General features: G+C 44.1%; 1 protein-coding gene across 1 annotated transcript; it reads right to left on the reverse strand.

Moving 5' to 3' along the window:
- Positions 1–73: 73 nt before the first annotated feature.
- On the reverse strand, positions 74–16,049 carry LOC114485273 (nuclear GTPase SLIP-GC-like; the record flags this gene model as incomplete). Its single annotated transcript, XM_028486424.1, has 7 exons — positions 15,976–16,049; positions 9,805–9,892; positions 5,462–5,566; positions 4,744–4,852; positions 3,707–3,929; positions 3,029–3,259; positions 74–283 (listed from the first exon to the last, which is right to left on the reverse strand). Coding segments are annotated over exons 2-7 (921 nt in total), but the record flags the coding sequence as incomplete, so codon positions are not given.
- Positions 16,050–22,788: the final 6,739 nt, after the last annotated feature.

Below are 22,788 nucleotides of genomic sequence, written 5' to 3' on the forward strand. Positions count from 1 at the left end.
AAAAAAAAAAAAAAGAAAGAAAGGGTGCTGGAGTTGAGGGGAGAGGGAACAAAGCCATCTGAAAGAGAATCACCTTTCTCCACATCTCGTCCCTCTTGCTGTTGAAGTCTCCTGTGCCTGGAATGTCCACCAGCACAACCCCTTCTGGAATCAGCTCCGATTTGGGAAGAGTCACTTCCACCAGTTTGATCAAGGGCCAGATTTGTGTCTCAGCTGATCCTTCATCCCAGCCTCTCCTCTGAGTCCGGATGTAGGGGTCCAGCTTGAGAGACAGCTCTCCTGCCTGAGGAAGAGGGACAGGTCACACACACCAGACATTCTCCCAGCACGTCTACCCTGAATGGGCTGTGACTCAGGTTCATCGAAGGTCCACTGAGAAACGTGAAAAGCAGCACCTGGGCAACAGGCACCAGGAGGCCTCAGATCCAGCCTGGAAGTGTCTAGACTCAGAACCAGAAAGGGCACTGGAGATCAGGAAGTTCAAGCTCCTTAACTGACAGATGCAGAAAACAAAGTCAGTTAGAACAGGGCTTCAGGAAAGTTATAGCTTCACTGGATAATAAGTGTATCTTCTAAATTCCATTCCAGTTCTAAAATTAATGGAAGTCATATGCAATATTCTAAATTTGAGAGAGAGAGGATTCTTCCCACATGGTTAATGTGAACATGTTCATTACCAGAGAGCCCTGACTGTGGAAAGTGGATAGTGAGATGGTGACCATATTTTCCACATTGAAAACTGAAGTTGATCTTCAAAAAGGTTTTTAAAATTTATCTTCCAAGTACCAAAAAATACATTGACATATAGGCATTTCCAGGATGTTTTTTGTTTTGTTTTTGCTTTTGCGTTACACGGGCCTCTCACTGTTGTGGCCTCTCCCGTTGCGGAGCACAGGCTCCGGACGCGCAGGCTCAGCGGCCATGGCTCACGGGCCCAGCCGCTCCGCGGCACGTGGGATCTTCCCGGACCGGGGCACGAACCCGTGTCCCCTGCATCGGCAGGCGGACTCTCAACCACTGCGCCACCAGGAAAGCCCTCCAGGATGTTTTAATGATGGTGGGTGAGATGGGGAATCACTCTCAGCCTATTGTTTTTCACGAAACATATCTTGGTACAATGACATATTCATGCCAGCAACTATGTATGGCAGCGAATCTCTATGGGATACTTCAGGGGACAGAAGATTTGGGATGCACGGTAGTCATTGTTAATAAGTATCTACAGAATGGCCCCGAAAGAAAGATAAAGTAAATTCTTAAGAGAGTTGAGATTAAGTCAGAGGACTTGTTGCAGTCTGATTTAATTGCAGGGTAGGTAGTAAGAGGTCTCATCAATTCTAATCAAATCACAAGAAATTGTGAAAGAGGAAATGATAAAAGTTCTTTAAGATATTTTGATTAAAAAATAAAGGAGATACAAAAAGAGCACCATAAAAGAAAAAGCATGGGCTTTCTCTAAGAAGAGGGCTCCACTCAATAAACTGGTGGAGGCGAGTCATTCTGGGAGGGAAACTGAGATTCCCTCACCCCAGCCTACAATCCCTGACCCAAACTCTGAATCTGTGCCCTCATTCATGGAGATGGTAATTCTGTTCCTCTTGTTTCAATGGGTAAATTCGTAACACCGGGAAGGGATATTTCTAAATACAGAGTAGTGAAGAAATGAATATTATATTGATACCTTGGTGTAAGTTGTGTGTATTCAGATAAAGTCACCAGTTTTATCATCATTATGTTTCTTTGGACATGCTCGGTCTATGTTTTAGATATTAGGAGCATGAGTTTTAACTATAATAGCCATTTAAATATAAGAAATGGCCACTACATGTGTTCCATTTTCTAGATATATAAGAGCTAAGTGCCTTGAAAGGTTCAATTCATTTGACTTCTAAGTATGCCTGGTCAAGTCTTTCCATTTTTTTGAGAGAATCAAATATATTAAATTTGAACTATAGAAAGAAATGTTGATTAATTATGTAAGTAGCATTAACCTTTAAAGGAGGCTTTTCTATGGTAAGCTTAGGAGATAACTGAACATTAAATTTTAGAACAGGTGTAAGTAATTGTTCTTGTTTTATACAAAAACTGCCAGATTTACAAATAGAATAACAATATATTAAAGGTGAATTTTAAGATGCAAGAAACACTAGGTTTTTAAATGTACAACATTAATAAATTACATATTAGTTGCCCGTGTATTTTGGTTTAATTTAAAACTGAGTTTTAATTTAAATACAGTGACTATTGATCATAAAAATGAAGAGAGCATTGTTCTACTAGGTGCACATCCAGTATCCATCCTGCCCTTCACCTGCACCAGCAGCATCCTGACTATTTGTTTATTTGGGAAGGCAGTGGATTGAGATTGGTCTCAGCCAATCTTGGCAAGTCTGCTTCTTGTTTTTTCTAGACTCTCCTTCAGCTCAGAAAGGCCATGTGACTCAGTTCCGAACAAGAAAGTCTACATGGAAATGTGCTGGGTGTGTTTCTAGGAAAGCTTTTACTTCCCAGTGAAAGAGGAGATGTGGTTGGTGCCACCTTTTTATCCATTTCTTCCTTCCAGGAAGCTAGCTGTGAAGTCCAGCACTTCGGTAGCCATTTTGTTACAATGAGGCAACAGGTGTGGAAGGTCAGGGGAACCAGAGGGACACGGCCATGGTTGAGCCACTGAACCAACCCACAGACCCAACTGCCCCCAGATTCCTTATGTGAGAAAATGAATAAATCCCTATTTGTTTAAGCCATTAAAAATTGGGCTTATTTTGTAAATTATTTGCCACCAAAGGCATCCTTAATTAATCTTCAGGTAACTGTAAACAGTCTTTCCTGTGAACAGAAACTCCCCATCCAGACACTACAAATTCCCATTTGACAGCCATAAATAATGAAAAACCACTTTCTCATGGATACTTCTGATTTTGGTATCGCCTTATTTCCAATAAGAACACTGTGCCTTGCGCAAATCCCCTAAATGGATTCAACCTTTATCCTTGAGACTCCTGAAAAAATAAAGACATCCTGAACCTACCTCTTCCGCCCTGAGGGTGATGACTCTGGAGGTGGGAATCTTTCCTCTGGGCTTTGCTCTTAGCAACTCCTCATACTTCTTCCTTTCCACCCCGTTTCCATAAAACATTTGTAGCTTCCAAATGGCTTCCTCCACTGCATCCTCCCTGTCCCAGGCAGCCTCGTCTTCTCTGCCCAGCTCCTCAGGCCTGTGCAGGAGTTTCGTCAAGTTCTTCAGCTCCTCCTTCCACTCCTGCCAAGGCAGAGGCGGGGGCCAAGCCCCCCATGACACAGATACAGAAGACACTGACAAAGGGAGAAATCCATCGTCCCTGGGGAGGGCAGGGGGCTGCCTACCCAGGAAATCTAAAATCACCTAATCCCGTCAGGGATCACCTAATCCAACCCCCTTGTTTTGTCCATGGGGAAACGGGAACCCAAAGAGGGAAACGTCCTGCCCAAAGTCCCATAGAGAGCTGAGCCAGGACCCGCTAGAACCCCCATCTTGTTCTGTTGGGCTTTCTCATTCTGTGCTATGTTCTTTTCGTTTAAGGAAGACGTGAGCTATATTTACAAGGAATATAATGTTAGTCTCTGAGAGGGAGCCAGGAAGGAAAGAAAAGGAAGAGGAAGAAAGAGAAGGCAGGAGGAGGGAAAGGAGGGAGAGAGGGAGAATAACAGGGAGGGAGGCAACACTTACCTGGTTGGAGAGCAGGTGGATTTTGGCTTCATACTGTTCACAGCATCCTGAGCTCACTTGAACAATACATGATGTACAAATACTTTCTCCAGACACTGGCAGAAACATGGCTTGCTGGATGATGGCATTGATCAGGGAGCTCTTCCCAGCCCCAGAGCTTCCAAATAATCCAACGTAGATTGGGTCCAATGACGGTTTTTCAATCAAGGCAAGAAGCCTGTTTCTAGATCAATTAAAAAATGCTCATTGTCACGGTCATCGAGGCATAGTAGGGAGATCATCAGAACAGAACACAAAACAACTGAGTTCTAATCCTGGGCAAGTCACCGCATCTTTCTGAATCTCCGTTCTCTTCCGGGTCAAAGGGGAATATTCATCCCTGTTTACTATACAGAGCTGTCATGAGGATCAAATGAGACTGTGCAAAAATACTTGGTAATGATAATTCTACACAAACTCTACAACGTCTCTATGAATGTGAGGTCTCCTTGTTTGTGTTCCGTGGAAATTACATAGTCTTGATCTTAGAAATAAAGTCTATGCAGAGGTGAAGTATTATTAGGAGCAACATTAAGAGTCTTACTGGGCAGGAGATGCAGCCTTGACACCACTCAAGGCCTTCTAGTCAGCTGGGCACAGGCCATTGAGGGCACAGGCTCAGAGTCCCACAGCCTGGGCTGGATTCCCGGCCCTTTCACTTACCAACCGTGTGACCTTGGTCAATGTCTTGGCCTCTCAGAGCCTCAATTTCTGCAAAATGGGGGTGATAATAATGGCTCCTACTTTATAAGGGTATTGGGACAATTAAATGAAATTTGATATATATAAAGTATCTAGCAGATCACCTAGCAGCAGTGACAGCTCAATGAATGGTAACTATCGGAAATAACAATAATGGCCCATAGCTACAGAACTTTTTGGCTTTCTTTGCTCAGTTTTTAATTGAAAATTCCCTTTCATTGTTGGAGCAAAGCATCTATCACCGCCTAAGGAAAGACATCCAAGTAAGATCTGACGGTAGCTGATGTCAGACTCACATGAGGTACTTGGCACCATTAGGGATGCTGTCATCCAGGAACACAGACTGAATGAGTTTCTGGTAAGTGTTGCTCAAAACCCTTCTGGTCCGTGACTCCAGTTTTTCATCTGGAATCAACAGAGATGTATTAGCCGGGATGTACCTGGCAAGGATCAAGTACTTGGTCTCCACAAGAGGAATCTGCTCAATATTACAGAGAAAGAAAGAAAAAGAAGAAGAAATGAAAAGCCAATTAAACAAGAGAACAAGTTATCTGACATAAGAGATAATAGCTTGTGGGAGAGCAATCATTGATAATGGGGGCCTCCCATGAAGCCAGCCTGCTCTGAGGCTCAGTGTAACAGAAGTCAGCATATGCTTCACCATGGGCTGTAGCCCTTCTAGATTCTTCTCTCCTGTGGTCATAAAAAGAAAAAAAAAATGCCAGGACATCATATAAATACCCATGAAAGAACCAAAACAACCATTTTCATTCACAGTTCTAATCAAGAAGAGATTATTTTTGTAACAAGCCTCCTATCCAGATTCTGAGAGATAAACTGTCATATTACATTATCTCTGCAGAGACTAGGAGGCCTCCTTTTTTGGATCGGGATCATTCGGAGATGTTCCATCCTGCTTCTGAATGTAACCTTCTCTTCCTCTGAGCATGTTAACACATTTGGAAAAGAACAGAGCCACATTAAAACAAGTGACAGCCCTTTCGTGACACTCACATTCCTTAAAGGCGCTTTGTTCCACAGAGGGAAACGCTCGGAACCTCTGGTCTCGATCCGACCGTCTTCTTTTTTTCATTGGTTCCTTAAATAAATCATCATCAACTAGAGATAAACAGAGGTTATATATAATTATAGGTCTTGGGGGCATAGGATACGGTTGACCTTTAAACTATATGCATATTTTTGACTTCGAAGCAGGGTGGGCGCTCTAACCCCTGCGTTGTTCAGGGGTCACTGTGTTTGCCTGACCTCTATCGATACACAAACCCAAAGAGTCTAGGAGGACCCCTGCCAGCCCTGGATGTCCGTGAACTCATTTCAGAAGCAGCCCTGTTGGGCCATTCCTAATTTCCAGAGTCCCAGGACTCTGCATCTAGTTCCGAAACGCAGAGTCCAACGTATCTCCCCAGAAGATAAGTTGAAATGACATGAAAAGTTCCTGTTTGGGAATCCTGAGAAGACAAAATGGCTCGATATTCTTCACCAAACGCCAAGAGTGTAAAGAGAAGCCCAAGACGGCTCAGCGTGGGGTGGAGAAAGGCCCCTGAGAGATCTTTTCAAACAGGGAAATTGATTGGGAGCAGAATCAGAGGAAAGAACAGGCCACGTGACCAGGGCAAATCTCTTCTTCTCCCGGAGCCTCAGTTTCTTCATCTGTAAAATGAGTCGGCTGACAAAAATATCAATATAAGTAATACAAGAGTTTTGAAGGGTGCCCTCCCAGAGGACATCCTTCAGAGATTAAACTGGGGGGCTTTCCCCCGCTTCCTCACTGAAAGACATTAGCAGCTGCTTCCTTACATGGGCAGGAAAAAAAAATTGCCAAGAAGCAAATCTTTGTAGTTCTGCAGAGATTTATTCACTTTAGTGGCTTCCATCGGTTATGAAGTGAAGAACTGGAAGGGCCCATAAACCTCAGGAAAGGGTGTAACCAAAACTGTGTGTTTGGGTGAGTTTTAGAAAATGCCACCCTGGCAGGATTCACCTGGTTAGAAAGGGGCAGTAGGTGGGTCTCTGGAGTCAAGATTGTTGGAAATGGTTCTAACCCAGTGCCCCTGGGGCTGGCCTGGGCCTTAGGAAACGGCCATGAGGTGACCTGGAAAAACAGGTGACCCCAAGAGTCATACTCTCTAAGCTCATAAAAGGGCGTGAGGCCTCCAAACCGAACATGACACAGGGTTCATATTCCTTCAAGAACCACAGAGAGGGAGTGTCGCTCAGGGACCCAGGGTGGCAGCCTGAGCAGACGGGCCAGCCTCTGCCACTGGCCCGCAGACGCGGGTCTCCCAGATAACTCAGGCGGCCTCGGCCTCGCATCTTCCAGCACAGATTCTGCTGTGTTCTGGAGCCAGTTCACACCCCACAGAGTAGTGCAGCACAGCCTGAGCTGTCTGCCAGAGCCCGAATCTCTGCGCCCTCACGCTCACACAGTGACAGGGAGTTGAGAGAACTTGTCCTTAGACCCTCTCTCTCAGACGTTCTAACTTTACGAGTGATCTCCACTCACAGAAGTTATCCTGGCTCAGTCTAAGGACTGCCTTAGAAACAACCAAGTGGTTGCTGGCTCAGTGGCTATGCCGGAGTGGAATGGGCAAAGAAGAAAGAAAAACATGCCACTAGTTAGGGAGTTTGGGATGGACACGTACCCACTGCTGTATTTTAAATGGACAACCAACAAGGACCTACTGTATAGCACAGGGAACTCTGCTCAATCTTACGTAACAACCTAAATGGGAAAAAAGAATTTGAAAAAGAATAGATACATGTATATGTATAACTGAATCACTGTGCTGTACCCCTGAAACTAACACAACATTGTTAATCAACTATACTCCAATATAAAATAAAAAGTTAAAAAAAAAGTGGAGGCAGATAAGGTTTTCCAAAGTCCCCAGATTATTTGATGATAATATATCAATAGCTAACTTTAATAATTTAGCTTAAGTAAGGGAATACACTGTAGGTTAAACTTTTGAACCTAGATATTGATAGTAGGGGGGTGACAGAATCACAGGATTTATGAGCTGGAAAACAATGTAAAATATGTGTGAATTGAGATGCAGAGTTCCAGAGAGATCAAGTGACTTGTTATAACGGGCACAGAGCTAGCAAATGCCAGAGCAAGAACAAAAAGCCAAGGAGGTAAACTACAAGTCCAATGTTTTTTGATGCACAATTACAGTCTTACTATTTTAAATTATTATACATTATGGTTTAATATTGTGGAAGATGTTTATAACTTATTCTTCTATTTTATCCATGATCCCAGAGTGTGGAAAAGAAAAACATTTAGAGTTATAAATATGTTATGACTGAAGCTATCAAGTGAAATTCTAGAAAATCTGCCAATAAGTTTTAACAAAATAAAGCAAATAATTTTCAACTATTAAAAAAGAACAAAAAAAAACAAACCAACAAGAAACTTGGGCCCCTAGGCCAGCGGCCAGCTGAAGAACAATTTACTACGTGTTATAAACGGTGTCTTGGAATTCCAGTGTGTTTCCACCCTGCCTGTGGAAAGAAAGTAAAAGGATGGAGGGCCTTGATCTTGACTCTGTAACTCTTTTGTGTAAACAACGTTTGCACAGTATCTTAGCCACATTTACAAAAGAGTCTCAATACAGCCCCTGTATCCTGGCCTTTATTTCAATTTTTTAAAGACTGGCAATCTGATCAAAGTTTGGAAGCTTATTTCTCAACTAAAGCAAACGCTGAGAAGTCAGATAAAACAGCAAGGTTTTTTTTTTTTTTTTTTTTTTTTTTAGAAGATGCTGGGAGTAGGAGTTTATTAATTAATTAATTTATTTTTGCTGTGTTGGGTCTTCGTTTCTGTGCGAGGGCTTTCTCTAGTTGCGGCGAGTGGGGGCCACTCTTCATCGCGGTGCGCGGGCCTCTCACTATCGTGGCCTCTCTTGTTGCGGAGCACAGGCTCCAGACGCGCAGGCTCAGTAGTTGTGGCTCACGGGCCCAGCTGCTCCGCGGCATACGGGATCCTCCCAGACCAGGACCCGAACCCGTGTCCCCTGCATTAGCAGGCAGATTCTCCACCACTGCACCACCAGGGAAGCCCCAAACAGCAAAGTTTTAAACTTTTTCTTCAATTTCTAAAATGAAAAACCACGTGGAAAGGAAAAAGTACTTCATCTGGGATTTAAACCACTTAAGGGTAGTGGTTTTATATTAAACCGTAACCGGAATGAATTGGTGTAAACTGGCCACATTCATTCTTCCCTGTAATTGCTCAAGCACTCCCTCGCCTTTTCCAGCATTTTACACTGATTTATTCGAAGAAAGAGCAGATGGAGCAGTCCAGAGTCTGCTGGCGCAGTGGTTGAGAGTCCGCCTGCCGATAAAGGGGACGCGGGTTCGTGCCCCGGCCCGGGAAGATCCCACATGCCGCGCAGCGGCTGGGCCCGTGAGCCATGGCCGCTGAGCCTGCGCGTCCGGAGCCTGTGCTCCGCAACGGGAGAGGCCACAACAGTGAGAGGCCCGCGTACCGCAAAAGAAACAAAAAACAAAGTCTACCTTAGTCTCTGCTGCTGTTGCTTCTTGTTGCCACAAGGTGTCGCTTTTGACAGCTGCTCTCAATACAGGCTCTTTGTTGATCCAGACCGTTGCCAGAACCTGCCGCAGATCTTCCCAGCAGAACGCCCCACGCCTTCAGGGCTAACCTCAGCCAGGGGGTCCCCAAAGTTGCAGTTCCTTCAGTTTTCAGGCCCAGCCACGTCTCAGATGCTAGCACTACCCCACTGACCCAGAAACACTGATCCCTTGCCCTTAAAGGAATTCATGCCCAGGAGTGAAGCAATTTTTCCTCTTCAATTCTCAAAACACAAAGGATGTGATACACCCTGCTTTCTGCACATAGGGGTTACTCCCCTGCAGCTTCCGAGGGAAGGTTCCCTCCTTGTCTCCGGGGGCCCTACACCCAGCCTTCCAGGAAGGGGGGCCACCCTCACGGACTCCAGTGTTGTTCACCCTACAACTCTCCTTCTAAGGAAAGCACCTGCAGTGATTCCAGGGGCTCACCTTGTCCGTTCTGAGAGGGCTACCCTCAGAAAACCCAAGATGGTTTCCTGGAACCTTCTTTTAAAGCAGGGGGGAGCACAAATGTAATTGCTGGTCAGACAACCCACTGCACTATGAATGGGATATTTTAGTTGTTACTGAAATAATTGATGTTCATTCACTGTTAAAAATGTGTCGTGAGAAAGCAGCTTCTGAATAAAGAGCAAGGAACAAGGACTATAGTTCAGTACAGTCTCAACTCATTTGCCCTTGATTATATAATGGTAAATAGTTCCCATTCATTTCATCAGGTGATATTGTAGGGATGTTACCTGGATGTGGCACCTGACCCACAAGATCTTCAGTTTCTGCCATTTCCTGTTGTGTAATCACCTGCTTTTGTCCACTTAGAGCATCAGCCTGAAAAAAAATGCACACAAAGTACAAGGGTGGAGGTGGGAGGGGTAGACTGCAGAAATTGTAAATACAAAGCGAAAAACCAAAAATAACATGTAATTTTGCTTACGCTTTGTCTCCCCAGTTAGATCCCAAGCTTCTAAAGGGCAGTGGCCATTCTAACTTATTTTCAAATCCATCACAACTGCTACTTCACTACACGTTGGTTTAAATATGACAAAAATCCATGTTTGACTATTGGTTTTCAACAGTAGTTGTATCCGTAGAACTTTAAACTGAAAAGACCTGAGATCTTTAAGGCAACTCACTCTGAAAAGAGAATAAACCTCTAGTGACCAGACCCTTGAAGGTGAAGTTGTATAGCTTTGCTGCTTTGGGAGACATCAGCGCCCCCATCAGGTAACCCTTGAACTCCTTTGCCAGTGATAGCGAGTCCCAGGAGGTCTCAGCAAGTGTCTGGGAGTTGCATGGAATATTTGATACTCCTGGGGCCCCCTGGAGTTGCCCTGAGTGGGGAAGGAGAGGTGCAACAACTAGGGTCTCTGGATCTTCCTCACCAGCCCACCCAACACTTCAATCAGGAAGACACCCCTGCTGGGGGTTATGAGCAGCTCCGCCTCATGGGGCATCTGCGGGTGGCAGGGTGGGCGGAGAGAAGGAGAAGCCCCTCCAAAAGAAGAAGTGCCAGATCCAACCTGTCTCTAGTCCCGGGCACACAGGGCTGGGCACAGAGGGAGAAGTGGGTCCGTAAAGGCTCAGAACAGTGGGCCCTGCTCCCCTGGAGTTTCTTTGTCCCCACACGTTGAGGAGAATCTGAGGGACACAAGTTGGGGGGCATCTGTGCTTCTTCTCCACTTCTGATGTTGCTATTTGGATCACTCAGCCGCGTAATTCAAAAGCAGAGAGTCACCAGCCCTTCTGAAATATGCAAAAGCCCACCTGACCTGTCAATCCCGACTAGACCCACAAGCCGTTAGTTGTGGAGACGGTGCCTCGTTTACATATTACCCCCAAACGAAAATCACCACTCATCCGTCGAAAGAGCCTCTTACTCTTAGTTTGGATCACGGGTGTCAAACCAAACAAATGGTTTCTGTACTTGGTGGGTGTTTGCTGAATGTGAGGTGAACCGTACTATGTACAAGGTCCTGAGCCTTCACTAGAGCTCCTCATGTCTCCATTCTTCATCTTGAGGCTCCCTCTCGGGCCACCCCAAACTCCTTGCAGTCCTCCGAGGCAGGGAATCCAAGAAGAAACGTGCTTCTGTGTAGGGTGCCCTTCCCCTCTTCTTCCTGGTGAATTCCTACTCTTTCTTCAAGATCTTCTTTGAGTATTTCCTCTGTTCAACAGTGTCCTGATCCCCATTCATTCCATTCTTGTGTCACCACTGCTCCAAGGACATCTGTGCTATGATGCTTGCTATGCTTCCTTTACGTCTCTTCCTCTTTACTGAACCGTGAGCTATTTTAGGTCATGGCTGCATTGATTTCAATGCTGCATTTCTATCATGAAGTGCAATGACTGACAATAATGCTGAAAGATTGAATGAATGAAATAGTGGTGGGAAGCTTTTGATGAGATTCTATACCAAAGGATGTTTTAAAATCAAATTCATTTTGATAGGACTGCTCCATAGGAACTGAGAATGCTTAGCTTGAGGAAGGGAAGACACAGGCTAAGGCAGAAGACAGGGAGAGGACTTCGTAGCGGTCTTCAAATACTTGACCTTAGAGCTGCATATAAAAGATGGACGATGCATGTTTCCAGTGGTCCCAAGCAGGGAGAACTAGATCCACTAGGTATAAAGTATAAGAAAGCACATTTTTGCTGAACATTCTCTGGTAGTCAGAGTTGTCCAAAATGGAATGTAACAAATTTTCTGCCCCAGAGTTGTCTAAACCTTTACTGGTGTAGCAACCTAATAACTGCATTGGACTAGATGGATTTTAAGGCTTCTTTAAATCCCAAGATGCTGTGTTCTTGCTTGAAATGGTCACCAGTAAAGCTGGTGGTGGGAGGGCTCTACGAGGTCCCTAAAATTCATGAGAGTTTCCTGATTGGAAATGCTGAGTTAGAAATGCTAAACCACATCAAAACCTAGGCGAGTTAGGAGGAAAAAATATGGTAACGTCATCAATGACTTCAGATGCGGAACTGGGAATTGCCCCTCAGAAAGAGATCTGTTGTTTTCTGAAGACAGCAGCTCCATGAGCCATAGTCACACAAAATGTTAGGCATCATATCACAGTGGGCACTGGAAACAAAACAACATGTGTGGTCCTCCCAGGGGACAGATCCACTGTAGACCTTCAGGACAGCTTATTCTGCTAGTCAAACGCCAGGAACAGATAGAGAAGCCGGATGAAGCCCCAAAGAACTAACAAGTTGATAAGTGTTACCACCATTTGAACACTGAGATTCAGGCCCTTCAGTCCAAGACGGAAGAGGACTTGGAGTACAAGCAGACGTGTTCACCAAATTCTAGAATGTGGGCAGTGGTCTGGGCTCCCTTCAGGGTCACAGGACTTTACTGATTAAATCAACAGTGCACGGTGGCCAGCAAGGGTTATTGGCATGTAACTGCCTGGGGTTAGATTGGGCTTAGCTGCTTGCAATGCAGACACCAAACCATGAGCCTCCCACTATAAAGCATCTACGGTTCCAGTGTAGGAGTAATGTGTGACCCCTAACTGAAATTTGGAGAAACTGGAAATTATTTGAGGTGTGGTTGTGGTGAATTCTGCTTCACTTATTCCTTCTGCCAATGTTCCAGCACTGGCAGAAAGGGACCATTGGATTGATAAACGAAGACTCTGGAAAATGGAAAGGGATCGTTTACTAAAAGGCTGAAGAGGCAGAATGCAATAAATGCCAAGCACTTACAAAGGAAAACCTATAGACAAACATATCAATTAATAGGAGATAGTGTGGTATAGCCCCTCAGCATATAGCCATTGAGTTAAACTAAATGATATGGTGGGAAGGGCATTAAGCTGGAAATCAGGTGTGGCAGTTTCCAGTTCTGGCTTTGCCAAAATCAAAGGAGCCACAGAACTTGAGACCCATCATTGTACCACTCTGGGCCTTAGCTTTCCCATCTATAAATTGAACTAGTCCTTTAGGTGCGAATGTTCTCTGATTTAGTTGGGAGCCGAAAGGATTAAGTTCTTATTTTGAAATGTCACTTGCCATGGAAACCAAGACTGTACCAATAATTAGGGCTCCTGTGTAATCAAAAGCAGCACAGCTGAGATTATGGTCATTTCGGGTTCATTTTGCTTTGAAGAGCAGAAGACCCATAGTCCTTCCACAAATTATGTTGGGCTCCACTTCCCAACAAAGAGAGGTAGCAACAATGGTATATTTTGTAAAAATTTGTTTCTGTAGAGAAGCAATTGAAAACATCCAAATGTATTGCTCACAGGGGCAAGCTTTTTAATTGTGGTTTATTTCACTTGTATTTCAACTGTGTGGTTAACAGTTAATTGTGGTTTATTTCACTTGTATTTCAACTGTGTGGTTAACAGTTAAGTTTTGCTCTTAGTACTTATTTACATTCATGTGCACTGAGCCTAAGAATAGCATCTTTCAAATGAGACTCTGCATATTTATCTAGATGTGAGAAGGTTGCACAGAACCAGTTTCCTGTCAAATAATTGTGACTATTGACACTTTTTCTTGCTTCTCTTGCTCTCCTTTCCTCTGTTTGTGTTTGCTTACTGCCTTTTTTCTTAAGAGAACATAACAGAGGCGACACAAATGCAATGGTCACTCCTATATTAGAACAGCTTCATGTAGTGGCATTAAATAATGTTCTTGAGCCCCTTCTACAGATTTGGACACTGAGGCCCAGAGAGGGGAAGGTACTTGTCCAAGGTAACGTAGTGAGTCCAAGTTCCGTGTTCTCTTCATTCCACCATGCAGCCTCTTAAGTGGTACTATTTAAACAAAGTCTCCGGAGCTTAAGAGTAGGAGAATGAGGGAACAGTGCCCACAAATGAGGGGCTCCCTCTAATGCATGATGAAGGAATTCGGGGAGTGAAGGCTGTTGAGTAGCAGGGAGAGTGGGAACTTGATAAAAATTGTGCTTAGGGACTCCAGATGAAGCTACTGTCTGCAAATTCTTCAATGCCCTCAGAAGAAACCAAGCCAGACTGTGTGCGGGGTGTGTATGTGCGCACGGGCGTGCGTACGTGTGTGGTGAGGTGGGGGACGAGTAGTACATTTCACTGCCTTCAGTCCGTGTCCGAGGCAAACTGCATGTGTTTACTAAGAATGACGAGCGTCCAGGTTTCTTCTCCTCCTTTAGTCAGAATCTCATCCCACCTTCCCTTGCTTCCCATTAACCCCTCCCAACACGATTCTTGTTTTCCTTTCATTTCTGTCCCCTACCCGCCATCCCAAGGTTAACACTGATAGGAAAAGATTAAAATGCTTCAATTAGCAAAATTCCTTGAAGGGGCATTTTGATCATTAACATTGGTTTATTCCCTACTTTTAACAAATGTGGGAAGTGCTCAGTGCTTGGTAAACACTGAATAAATATTTGTTGAATGGATGAAGCATGTCATTAATAATGGCAGGAATTATATTCATTCGTTCAATAAATATCTGTTGAGTGTCGACTGTGTGCCAGGCACTGTTATAGGTGTCGGGTACACATCAGGGAAGAAAATGGGCAAGGAGTGCCCACACCCAGACCTTATATTCCAGACTGGGAGTGGTGTAGTGGGAAGTACTCAGGTTTTGGAGTTAGAATGCCTGGATTTGGAGATCCTGCTCTGGTATTTCAATGTAACACTGAACAAATCACTTAATCTCTCTGAGCCTCAGTTTATCCACATATAAAATGAGAATTAAAAATACTTAAGTCTGGAGTTCATTGTGGGGACTAAATGTGACATTGCATGCATAGGTGGTCTACAGACACTTATGCATCTGTACAAATGTTACTGTCTTTCAGAATATTTGGTGAAGACAGTTAAACACGAAATCAGTACTAATATTTACCAGGGCAAAGTCTATTTATTTTGGGGGGAACAGATGCCAACTTAATGATAAACTGACACCCCCATTCTTGTCCCCATTGACCAGTCACCTTGAAGGTTCTATGCACTTGGTAGAGTCTTGTCCCCTTCTCACAGGGAGGTAGCTGAAGAATGAAATAAGGGCAAGGAGGAGATTCTTAATAAAGTGATGGAATATTGATGATGTTTAGGATTTATCTCCTTTCTGTTTTTAAATCCTAAGTACCTTTGGTGTTGGCAAAATTTCCTAGCCACTTTATTGGACATTGCACTGCTCTTCCAAACTAGGTACATTCCAAAGGAACAATTTAAACACATTAGCTTAGAGGCAAAAGTGAAACAAACGCCTTCAAACCCCCAAAGGAAAAGAGTTCTGTTTTGAGCATTAATGCATCAGCAAATGTGTGCAACAGTAGAAGCACTGCCATGGGAGGCAGATACAGTAGAGAAGGCATTGGGATGACATGCCTCCACCTTCTCCCCCAGGCGAACAGGTCAGTAAAATAAGCAGATATTTTCATTACGTACTTTATCGGATTCTAAGGAAATGAACTTGGATCCTCTCATATTGCTTCCTCAAACTTGCCAAAGTTAATGAGACTTTTAACTCTGTAATCTTCCTCCCTAAACCCATAATGCCAGTCTAATCCTGAGAGAAAAAGGACAACTCTCAATAGAGGTGAGCCCTACAGAACGTCTGACCAGGATTCCTCAAAACTGTCAAGGTCATCAAAAACAAGGTCACAGCCAAGAGGAGCCTAAGGAGACATGACAACTAAATGTAATATGGTGTCTTGGATGGGATCCCAAAACAGAAAAAGGACATTAGGTAACAGCTAAGAAAATCTGAATAAAGGTAGCCTTTAGTTAATAATAATATTATAAATGTTGGTTCATTAATTATAATAAATGCATCATACGAATGTAAGATAAGAGGGGAAACTGGTTGTGGGTTCTATGGGAACTCTGTACTATCGTCTCAATTCTTCTATAAATCTAAAGCTATTTTTTTAATCAACCATAAGTTACAGCATAAATTGCATAAGAGAAACAACTTACCAGATGTCACTTTTTCTGCTTCAGCTCCAGGATTCCGAAAAGAAGACAGTGGCGGCTTCTTTGCCTTGGTCTCGGTATGTGGAACCAGCCGGGGTATAGAGCCCTTTGTAGCCACAGTCACAAAGCCACATTTACAAATAAGCAGAAGTGAAACGCATTTGTCATCAGAGGGCTATTTATGATGACTTCCTCCCTCAGAAATTGATTCATGCTATTTGCCTCTTTCATTTAAACTTAAATTGTATGTGAACTGGGGCTCTTATAGTCTTTCTTCTCTGCCCTATCCCTATCCATCCTGCAGCATTCTTTCTTTGAGGATGAGCATTCTTCAGATGGATCTGACTTACATGAGCAAGAGAGGAAAAATGCCCCCGTCCCAAGAGAGACAAAGTACTCATTTCGCTCCCCCCACCCCCTGCCAAATACAAGGCAACTGGGAGAGATGGATAATAGGAGATGATGAAGATAAACTGATTCTTAATACACAATCTTCAAATTTACCAAAATCCACACAACATTGGATTGTTTGATTGTAGAAATGAGTGTCATATAGTTCTAAATAACTCTTTCTGGAACTTAACTTTTACATCCATATTTAAAAAACAAAACAGAAAAACAAGAATTTTTAAAACGCTGTCCAGGAGAAGAAAGCAGAACCTACTCCACATTGCTATATCTGACAACCCAAACAATCACATCAAGTACAGGGGAAAAATATGTTTTTTAACCTTCAGCTTCAGGTAGTGTTTGACCTTCAAAGACAGAGTCAGTCATTACTAGGATAACCCTCGGTAACTGTACGTATGTGTTTTTTGTTTGTTTGTTTGTTTGTTTGTTTTTTAAAGAAGATGTTGGCGGTAGGAGTTTATTAATTTATTTATTTATTTTTGATGTGTTGGGTCTTCGTTTCTGTGAGAGGGCTTTCTCTAGTTGTGGCGAGTGGGGGCCACTCTTCATCGCGGTGCGCGGGCCTCTCACTGTCGCGGCCTCTCTTGTTGCGGAGAACAGGCTCCAGACGCGCAGGGTCGGTAGTTGTGGCTCACGGGCCTAGTCGCTCCGCGGCATGTGGGATCTTTCCAGACCAGGGCTCGATCCCGTGTCCCCTGCATTGGCAGGCAGATTCTCAACCACTGCGCCACCAGGGAAGTCCCTGTAGGTATGTTTTTAGTCCAAAGTGGGGATTCAGAAAGCAAAAAAGGTCGAAAAGAATGTGGTCTTAAAAATTGCTTTGAACTTTCAGCAAGATGGGTGGCTTATCCATAAGAAAACCATAGAAATACCAATATAAAGTTCAAAACAAAGAAAATCAGCGTGAATAACATCGTTAGCGTTGGATCTTCTACTTATCTCTGGGCAAAATCATACCTTATATTCATGACATATGTGCTGAGCTCTCCCTCTACTGGCTGTTTCTCTGCTTCAACAGGTAACTGTATTCTTAATCAGAGGAGCTACTAAAGTACCTAATAACTGAAATTAATTCTGGTCCTTTTTAAAGCTGCCTGCGTCCTTGACACCTGCTGTTGGACATCTGAATGCTAGGTCCTGAATGCTCGGTTAGAAGTTTGGGCAAACTACCAGGCTGAATTTCCATTGAACTCACTGCAACCACTGACGCAATTGAAAGAGAACTTCCACAGAGCCCCACCATCACACCCAACCACCTCTCAGGATCTGCATCACCTGCTCCGCCTTCCAGCCTGTAAATAGATGAACTACCTCTGCATGTGCCCATCAAAAGCTAATCCTTCTCTTGTGCACCAGATCCCAGCCCCTCTCCAACCGCAGGACGAGGTACTTTCCCCTCTTCGTTCATCAGATTTTCACTCTCCACTGGATTATTCCCATTGGCACACAGACATGCTGTTATTTATTCCATTTTAACAAACACTCCCTCTGACCCCGGTTTCCCTGCCAGCTACTGTCGCATTTCTCTGTATTTTATGGCGAACCCCCTCAGGAGTTGTGTCTAAACTTACTGTCTGAAATCTCTCTCCTTTCAATCACCAACCCACTCCAGTCAAGCCTTCACTTCTACCATTCTGTGAAACTGTTCTTGTCAAAGTCCCCAGTGACCCTAGTTAATTTTCAACCCTCCTCTTTCTTGACCCATCAGCCGCATTTTACCCAGTGGATCACTCCCTCCTCCTTAACACACTTTTTCCACTAGGCTTCCAGGAACCACACTTGGCTAGTTTTCTTCCCAACCTCCCCGGAGGCACCTCCTCAGCCTTCTTTTCTAGTTCCTCCTCTTTCCTGCTGATAATAGAATGCCCCAAAGCTTAATCTTTGGTCTCTTCTCTTTCTTTTCCATGTTCACCCTGTTTCATGGCTTTAAATATCACCTATATGCCCACAACTCTCACTTGATTATCTCCAGCCCCAATCTTTTTCGTGTCTTACTGCTCACTAGGCATCCCAAACCCAATGCACCCAAATTAAGCCCCCCACCCCCCCCCAACCCCACTCCACCTACAATCTTCCCCATTTCAGCTCAGGGCAACTACACGGTTCCAGTCTCTCAGTCCAAAAGCTTCCGTGTCACCCCTGATGTTGATGCCTGTCTTTCTCCCACATGCCACATCTGGCTGTCGGGAAGTCTTGTTGAAATCTTCCAAGCGTATTCAGAATCGGAACACGTCTCACTGCCTCCACGGCTTACTACCCTGATTCAAGTCATAATCATCCCTGGCCTCATTCAGCAGTTCCCAAACTTTGCTGCATTTTGAAATCACCCAAGGATCTTAAAAAATACTAATGCCTGGCTGCCACCCCCTTGAGATTTTGCTTTAATTGGTATGGGATGTGACCTGGGCACCAGAATTTTTCACTTCTCTCCAGGTGATTCTCATATGCATCAAAGTTTGGGAATCCCTGGCATAGGTATGATAACAGCCACCTAACTGATCTCCCTACAGTCCATTCTCAACACAGCAAAGAGAGGTACTTTTAAATTGTAAATCAGATTATATCTCTGCTAAAAACTCACCAATGGCTCCTCACGTGCCGAGTAAAAGGCAAAGGCTTTACACTGGCCTACAAGGTCTTACATGAGCTGCAGTGTTCCCCATTGCACCCCATCACTTCTCTGACCTCTATTACACTTCCCCTGGTTCACTGCTCAACTGACAGCGGCCTCCTTACTTTCCTTGAGTACACCAGGCATCCTCTCTCCCTAGGACCGTTGCTCTAAGTGTTCCCTCTGTCTGAAATACTCTTCCCCCAGATATCTGCATATCAGATATTAGCTCAAATATCACATTTCCAATTATAAGTTTAAATCTACAAATGTACTACCCATCTCTTTCTCTTGTGTGAGGTAAAAGAGTGATGAGGTAGAGGATGGTGTCTTCAGTTAAGGAAGATTGGGGAAACAGCAGAACTGAAGTAAAAGAGTTCCTTTTGGGACATGTTAAGATTCCGATACATATCAGACATGCAGATCTAACAAGATGTCAAATAGGGAAGAAGTTGGAGCTGGACGATAAAAAAGGGAGCAGACAGATGGTGTTTAAAAGCTCTGGTACTCCGGGGATCACGCTGGGGAAGACAAGGCTGAGAAGTGACCCCTGTGGTACACCAATATTTTGAGATGATATACAGCAGGATTGAGAAAAAGCAGAAGAAAAACTCAGAGTGGAGGGTCCTATCATAAAAGACTTCCTAGGTAGCTAATTTATGTCACTTGGTGCTAGGATGACAGTAAGAACACATAAATGCTACTGAATTTGTCCTGCTGGGCAGTCACAAAAGACCAGGACAGTTTCAGTGGCATGGTGAGGTCAAAGACTAGGAGGTACCTCAGTTCTAGTGGAAAGCAAAGAACTGGAAACAGCACAGATTCCTGTCTTTGTTAACGAGAGGCATTCTTAATTTCTGGTCCATGAACAAAGGAGATCATGGATGGGTTTCAGGAAAACATGATTCCAAGTCTTGCCTCCAAACACTACAAAACTTTGTGCGTGTGTGCGTTTTTCTGGAGAGACCTCCAGAGCTTTCATGATGGTTACTGATAACGCGCCCTTCATCTGAGACCAGGGGGATCCACTGGCGTCAGAGCCTGAACCTCAGATCATTACTTGATTCCTGCATGGTCTCTTCCAGGCTCTGAATCTAGTTTCCCAAGATCCCCACTCACGTTCCCGCCCAGCCACTCTGGACGCCACGCACCCTGGGCTCCTCCACCTTTATTTAGAGACCACCCACATCCGCCCTCTTATCTAGGTTTCCCGGCACAGCCTCTGTCCATAAGGCTGCTTCGCCCGGGCCGCATCTTTGCCCCGCCTCCTGGAGCTCCGGGAAGCGGGTCGGACCCTTTGCGCGCGCTGTCTTCTGGGAACAGCTTTACGATATATTGATCGTCATTTTACGGCAGGACAGGGTTGCTTTGTGGCTGTCAATTTTCCCAGAGGTCCGAGTGGGTAGCTACGTTGTCTGGGTTGGCGGCTGCTACGACAGCGGAGAGATGAGGCAGAAGCGGAAAGGTGCGAAAGGGAGGGGGAACGGGGCGGTGGTAGGGAAGGGGCGAACCCCGGGCCCTCAGATGCTGAAACCAGTTTTTCCCGCGGGAATCCGCTACCTGATCCAGTCTCCCCAGCCACCTGTGGTCCGTCTGTGGCCTCCAGCCCCCTGCTTTCTCGTTTCACCTGTTGTGCTTTTTGAACCAACCTATCCTTACTCTTCCTTTTTGGCAGTCACTTGGTGTCTTTTGCATAAAGGACAAAAGCTCTGGTCCAGGGTATGCCCTCCAAGAAGTTAACGTGGTCGGTGGATTTAACACGTTCTCGGACTTTTAATTTGCTAAGATTCGTTTTACGATACGTTTCACGTGCCTTTTTATCTGAGATTGTTTTAAAGCTCAAAGTTAAAAAAAGAAAGAAAGAAAACCACTGAATCATTCTTGGATTCTGTGGGGGCAGTTAGGCAGTTATTCCCATTTGTATTACCTCCTGAGTTAGCGTGGAGCAATTCCATCTTTAGTTTTTCAGCCGAATAGAGTCAAATTTCAAGTATTTTCTCACAGTTCTAGTGTTATCTCTGTAAGCTCAATTGGGTAGTCGGTCTAATAATAATGATGGTTATGGTAACTATAGCTACCATTTATTAAGCCTTTGCTAATAATTCTTAGGCTGATATCGTCCCCTTTTCACAAAAGAAGAAGCCGAGATTAAAAGAGTTAAGAAACTTTCCTAGCCCAGAATTATATTTAGGAAGTTGGACTGGTTTGTCAGGCTGTCTCTATGAACCCCAAAAACGTAAAATTAAAAAAAAAAATCTGTTCCTTAATCACTGTGCCTCTTGGCATCAACTGCTCCAAGTGTCCAAGTTACCTTCAGTTGCTTTGTGGCATCAAATTCTACATGCCCCTAATTGGTTAGTCATCTGCTCCCTCTAACTTGCTCCTCCTCCATCTCTCCAGCTTTAAACGTTTGACTTCATTTATCACCAAGTCCTGTTAGTTCCTATAGAAATTGCTTCTTGAAATAGTTTATTCCTCATCATTTCTAGCCACCATCCCCCTAACCCACCTTCATTAAGAACTAATATTTGAATAATACTTTGGTTTTCATATATACATTATTTTTGTTGATTCTTACTGAATCTTGTGAAAGATATGTATGGATTATCCTAATTCTGCAGACAAGGAAATGGGAGCTCAAAAGCCATTCATCTTCCCATTATCACAGAGCCAGTAGGGTTTGGAAGCTAGGGACTGAGTCTGTCATCCAAGTTTTTTACTGTAAATCTGTTTTGTTTTGTTTTTTAACAATGTTGCCTTTCGAGAGCCATTTACTTAGTATCCAGAGGATGTGTATTCTTTTCATCTTCTGAATCATTTTTTTGTATCCTCTTTTTCTTTAGTATATTTTGTATACAGTTGACCCTTGAACAATGGAGGGGGCACTGACCCCTGCACAGTTGAAATTCTGAGTGTTGCTATCTCTGCCTGAAAAACAAAGGAATTGATAAATGACTCACCAAAGGGCAGGAAGCTGAAACAGTTTGAATAGAATCAGGACTCAGATCCTCAAACGCAAACTTTGCCCCACACTTAGTTAATTTAAGGATCTGTAAAATAAAAATACAGGTACTGTATTTATTTGAAAAAATCTGCATATAAGTAGACGTGTGCAGTTCAAGCCAGTGTTCAAGGATCAATCTGTACTTATTTTCTTTCAACACTACTTTCATCTTTTCACTCCCAAACTTGAGAACATGTAATTCTCCACTGTGTATTGCATCCTATTTAAATGTCTTTGCCTTGTAGCCAGTGTACCCTGTAATCTGTTCCTATTGAACCCTGTCAAAAAGCCTCTATTCTAGTTAGGCAGTACCCCTGCACATAAAGATGATAGGTAATTCCTATACCTAACATTGTTACTTCTGGATTGCCCTCTGTCTTTTTGGTTTTTTTTTTTTTGGTGGTACACGGGCCTCTCACTGCTGTGGCCTCTCCCGTTGCGGAGCACAGGCTCCGGACCCACAGGCTCAGCGGCCATGGCTCATGGGCCCAGCCGCTCTGCGGCATGTGGGATCTTCCCGGACCGGGGCACGAACCTGTGTCCCCTGCTTCGGCAGGCGGATTCTCAACCACTGCGCCACCAGGGAAGCCCTGCCCTCTGTTTTGCTTGTACAAATCCTGCCCGTTAAAGATCCCTGTGTGATTTCCTCCACGAAGCCTTTTCTTACTAATTTACTTCTCTGGTTAATTCTTGATATACTCAAGGGCTATACACGTGTTTTAAAAATCTTTATCTTCACGCATACCTCGTTTTATTGCACCTGGCTTTAGTGCGCTTCGGAGATACTGTG

The sequence above is a fragment of the Physeter macrocephalus genome, unplaced genomic scaffold (assembly GCF_002837175.3).
Source record: "Physeter macrocephalus isolate SW-GA unplaced genomic scaffold, ASM283717v5 random_1009, whole genome shotgun sequence".
In the NCBI taxonomy this organism is placed as follows: domain Eukaryota; kingdom Metazoa; phylum Chordata; class Mammalia; order Artiodactyla; family Physeteridae; genus Physeter; species Physeter macrocephalus.